The sequence below is a fragment of the Mus pahari genome, chromosome 6 (genome assembly GCF_900095145.1).
Source record: "Mus pahari chromosome 6, PAHARI_EIJ_v1.1, whole genome shotgun sequence".
Classification (NCBI taxonomy): domain Eukaryota; kingdom Metazoa; phylum Chordata; class Mammalia; order Rodentia; family Muridae; genus Mus; species Mus pahari.
The window spans coordinates 12,037,500-12,042,428 of NC_034595.1; the positions used below are offsets into that span (position 1 = coordinate 12,037,500).

The 4,929-nt window shown below is 43.7% G+C and overlaps 1 protein-coding gene across 1 annotated transcript in view; it reads right to left on the reverse strand.

The window, feature by feature from the left end:
- The window catches only part of Svep1 (sushi, von Willebrand factor type A, EGF and pentraxin domain containing 1), a 178,925-nt gene that overhangs the window by 56,423 nt on the left and 117,573 nt on the right, over nt 1-4,929 (reverse strand). Inside the window, 2 exon segments of the mRNA XM_021200005.2 lie at nt 2,103-2,278; nt 4,339-4,540. Of these exon segments, the coding sequence (XP_021055664.1) occupies nt 2,103-2,278; nt 4,339-4,540 (378 nt within the window).

The following is a 4,929-nucleotide window of genomic DNA, read 5'->3' on the forward strand; positions in this document are numbered from 1 at the left end:
TCTTTATTTACATTTCAAATGCTATCCCGAAAGATTCCCATACCCCTCCCCCCACCTCTGTTCCCCTACCCACCCACTCCCACTACTTGGCCCCGGCCTTGCCTTGTGCTAGGTCATATGGAAGAGAACCATTCTTAAGAGCACAGTTGTGAATCTGAGGACTCGGGCATAAGCAGAACAGTCTGACTTTGGAAGTCTCTCTCCTTCCTCCTGGCCAAAAGGGGTAATTAGGCAGAAATAGCAGAAATAGCAGAAATAGGGACATTGTGGGTTCTATGGTGGCTTTCTGTTCAAATATATCTCACAAGGAGGCATATATTGTTAGAACAAGATTTTTTTTTTAAGTTTAATTTGTTTACTTTGAGACAGTGTCTCACACATCCCAGGCTGGTTTCAAACTTACTATGTAGCCAAAGGTGGCCTTGAACTTCTGATCCTCCTGTTCCTGCTTCCCAAGAGCTACTCTTACAGGAATTTCCCAGCATGCCCTGGCTCAGAACAAATTAGTTTAAATGTATTGAGAGTGGTTTCACCAAAGCCTTGCCAAATATTGTCCTGATCTTGTAAAAATAATCATACGATTAAAAAATCAGTACCAGGAATTGAACCAAGAGTCTCTCAAATGATAGGCAAACTATCACTGCTAAGTGGTGTCCAACCGCATGGTTTTCAAAAGCAGCTTCTATATCAGGCTCCATAATACCACCATAAACAACTTCTCTACTGTTTCTGGTTGATGATTCCTGGTTCTTCTAGGTTAATCTCCCCAATTCATATCCATATACACTGTGTCTTTGCTGCCTGGATTCACAAAACCCTGAGAATTTCCTATTCTCTTCTCCCCTCACAACAATGCCACTTGTCCCTGCTTCTATGGCTAGCTGCCCATTGAGGCTGTTGTGTCTGCTCAGTAACCTGGCTGCCTTCCTGACTTAGTCCTTAACAACATGTGGGGATTTATGTTATAGTGTATGGGCATGAGTCATCTCCTTGTCACATCAGTATTGCTGAAGGAACAGTGAGTGGTTGTCTCCTGTTTGTCACTTGAAACACACCTTTTCCTCTAGGTAGAAAAAAAAACCAAGGGCTCCAGATTCTTCTGATATTAATCCTCTACCTTTGCTTGGGGACCCTTTGTCCTCTCTGGTTGGAAACATTTTTGTTATTTAGTTTTGTTCCCTAGACACACTCTATTGTTCCATTCTAATCACATCTGGGATCACTATCCCACCTTAAGGCCATCAATGACATTCCATTGACTTTAGGATGAAAACCACAGTTGTTGACCTGACCTACAAGACTTTGTGTAAAGGTAATCTCATCACATTTTCACAAGGATTTAACTTCTATTATAGAATTATATTGACCTACCTTGGTTCAATATAACTTGCTTCTAGAATATGCTACTTTATTTTTAAATTTTAAGATATTTTTGTTGAATTTTATTTTACCTAGACACTATTTTTATGTGTTGGATACATGAGGAAAATGAAGATAATTACATCCACATAGCTCTTCCTTTACTAAACATTCCTGGATATTTAGAGTGACTTTAAAGGAAGGATTGAGTTCTATTTGACAAAGTACACAAAAGCTGGACAATGTACCCAGTGGCTCAGCTGATATATTTTGTCCCAAAACAAAACTGAAAGACTCCTAAAAGTTAACAAGTAAGTAAGTAAGTAAGTAAGCAAGCAGCAAGCTAACAGCAAGCAAACAGCAAGCAAGCAAGCAAGCAAGCTAACAGCAAGCAAGCAAGCAGCAAGCAGCAAGCAAGCAGCAAGCAGCAAGCAAGCAAGCAAGCAAGCACAGGATACCAATAGCTAATTATTTGCTTAGAGCACAGCTTAGCAAATGCTCCTAGACCAGCCTGCTTCTTGGTCAAACCAAGATCTGCAAAGGCTTCTCTTTTAGTCATGCAGCTCACCCAGGGAAAAGCATTTGGTATCTTACAGTCCAGATAACTGACGAGTAGTAAGGGAAAGACATCATTGTGGGTCTTTGTCTGGAAGCAGTGACAACCAGGTTGGCCAACGCTATGTTTGTATAAGCATGACCACCTGCAGAGTCTCATACACATGTACTCATTTTGCAAAACATACCAGGTATGGCTTTACCAATGGAGAGGCCAGTACCACCATCAGATAATTCTCCATCTATATAGACCCTCCAGGCTCCACCAGTACTTGTCCATGTGATTGCAATATGATGCCAAATGCCATCATTTACGGAGGGGCAGTTGGTGATTTTTTCCTTTCCATTCACATAAAGAACCCAGCTGTGGAGAGAAAGATTCCAGGGAATACAGTCAATGGTCACAATATATCACAATATGATTTGATCTTTATCGTGTTTGTGTGTGTGTGTGTGTGTGTGTGTGTGTGTGTGTGTGTGTGTGTGNAGAGAGAGAGAGAGAGAGAGAGAGAGAGAGAGAGAGAGAGAGAGAGTAAAATACCCATGGAATCCACTAGTCATTTCTCCTCTCGATTTAATAATATTTTAGAAGTACATCTACGTTAATAATTACACTAAATTCTAGGTCAATGTAAACACTGATGAGCAAGGAAAAGTCTTGGGATGAACCAAGATAATTGAGACAATTTACCATCCTTTGAAAAGTCAAGAATCAGTGAGAGTTGCTGAAATGTCTAACTGATACCCTTCCTCTAGAATATGTGTTTTCTAAGACCAGAAACAAACTTCAGATGTCCATAGGAGCTAAGTCTGCTTCAGGGCTTATACTATTGACTGGGCATTTGTGTTCCCTCAAAATTTGTGTGTTCAAAGTCCTAGCAATCTGACAGTATAAGAAGAGAGGCCTTTGAGATGACTAGGTTGAGAGGACAGGGGCCGCTGAACAGGAAGGACTACTGTAATCACAAGAGAAGTCAGCAGACACATCTTGCTGCTCAGTCTTTGAGGACACAGAAGAATACACCCGAATAGGATCCATGGACCAGGAAGGCTCACTTCCTAGAGCCTGATTCTGCCACTGCTTTGATCTTGGACTTTTTATAGTAGCCTGAACAGGGTAATACAGTTGCCAGACTGGTCATATGGTAGCCCAAATACATATGTCAAAACAAAAAGAACCACAAGAAGTTTCCAGAAACCCTACCACTCATGGAAGTGGTGTAAAGACAGTGAACAGTTTAAAGTGCAAAGTGTCCAAAGGCAAACAGAGACAAAGAAATGACCATGGAGAGTGGAGGATGAGGAGGAGGGGGAGAGGAGAGGGAGGGGAGGGGAGGGAGGGGGAGGGGAGGAGGAGCATAAAAGTCTTCTCAGACTTTAGCAACAATATTCACAAGAGAGGAATATTCTCTCAGCACCAGCTGTTTTCTTTCTAGATGTTTCCCCCTTTCCTCTCTTTAGCCAAGCAGGCAGAACTTTATCCCTTTATGTACACTTTACCTCAAGTGTTTGCAAATGCCTTAAATTTCCACCCCCCTGAAAGTTCAAGTTGACTAAGAAGGATTGTGTTTGATGAGGCTTTTACCAAAAGAGTGAGACTGCCCCAGCTTGAGAAGAAGATCCTTAGGCCTCTGGGACCTGCACCCTGTTCACTAGGCCAGTGCTATGGGTGAACCTGAGAAGAAAAGGCCCCATGGAACACTATACAGCCTAGCCAGGCGTGAACTTGCAGTCTCACCAAGGAATGCAAATGTAGAAAAGAACTGGTGTCTTCAAAGGACCCCAAAGGACAAGCTGGTGCATAGTTCAGCAATAACAAATATGGACAGGTGACCAGTGTTTGGGCCTGTCCAAGACTGTGGCTCTTCATCGAAACTCTGGGTACAAATGGAATGACTTTATAGACAGTGCAAAGGGAAGGACCCTGGAGTTAGATTTAATTTCTCCTGAGGGAACTAAGAATGCCCCTGGTACCCTGAGACTATGTTCTGGATCTCAATCCATCTGTCCCCCCCCCCCCAGACATGTGTTTCGGATGGCCCTTAATCTTTGGATGTTCTGCTGTATAAAAAAGGGCATCAGTCTCAAGAGTTAGACCTGACCTTCCTATGATACGGCTCATAGGAAGCACATCATTTAGTCTTTCTGAATTTTGTTTTGTTGTCTGTGTTCCTCAGGGCATTGTTAAGATCAAATAAAACAGTACCCATGAAGCAATACCCAGCTCACATGTGGGCAGTTATCACCAGCATCTGGCTTTCCCGTAGAGTTCGTCCAGATGTCCCAGTTGACTGTTGTCATCCATGCCTCCATGCTCCCTTGTTCCCAACCCTAATGCCAGAAGGTGAGCCCCAAGCAGGACTCAGTTCTAACTAGGCGTCAAGAGCAGCCCTCCCGGCCACATCCGTTCTAACTCCTGCTTACCCGTTGTAATCAGTCAGGAGGAAGGTATTGTCTTTGTCTCCCTCAAGTGCATAGGAGATGGGCGTCCCGTAGTTGATGACATCAGAGGATTTCATCCAGAATGTGCAGGTTACAGCATGGAGGGTTGGAAGCACTCCATCTAGCAGGGCATACCCATAGATGCCAGAAACTTCAAAATCCAGGTTAAAACTCGAAGGCTGTTCTGCAACAAATAAGGAGAGTGTGCAGAATGTGGTATTCACACACACTTTCAGTTGTCCAGGGAAAGCAGCGGGCAAGGAGCACCAATTCCAAAGATGCTAACTTCAGCAAACATGAAGATTTGGGAAGTGATTTAAAAGTTAAACAGCAAATACTTGTGATATGTGTGTAAGCTGTGAAAGGGGGGCAGAAGTATAGGGTTGGAGAGGTGGGAAGGTTGAGAGCTGATAAAGTGGGGCATATGAGAGGGGAGAGGGAGAGAGGGGGGAAAGAGAGGGAGGGAAGAGGGGGGAGGGAGGAAGAGAGAGGGGAGAGGGAGGTGAGAGGGGGAAAGAGGGAGAAAAGGAGGGGAAGAGAGAGAGGGATGGAGGGAGAGAGAGGGGGAGGGAG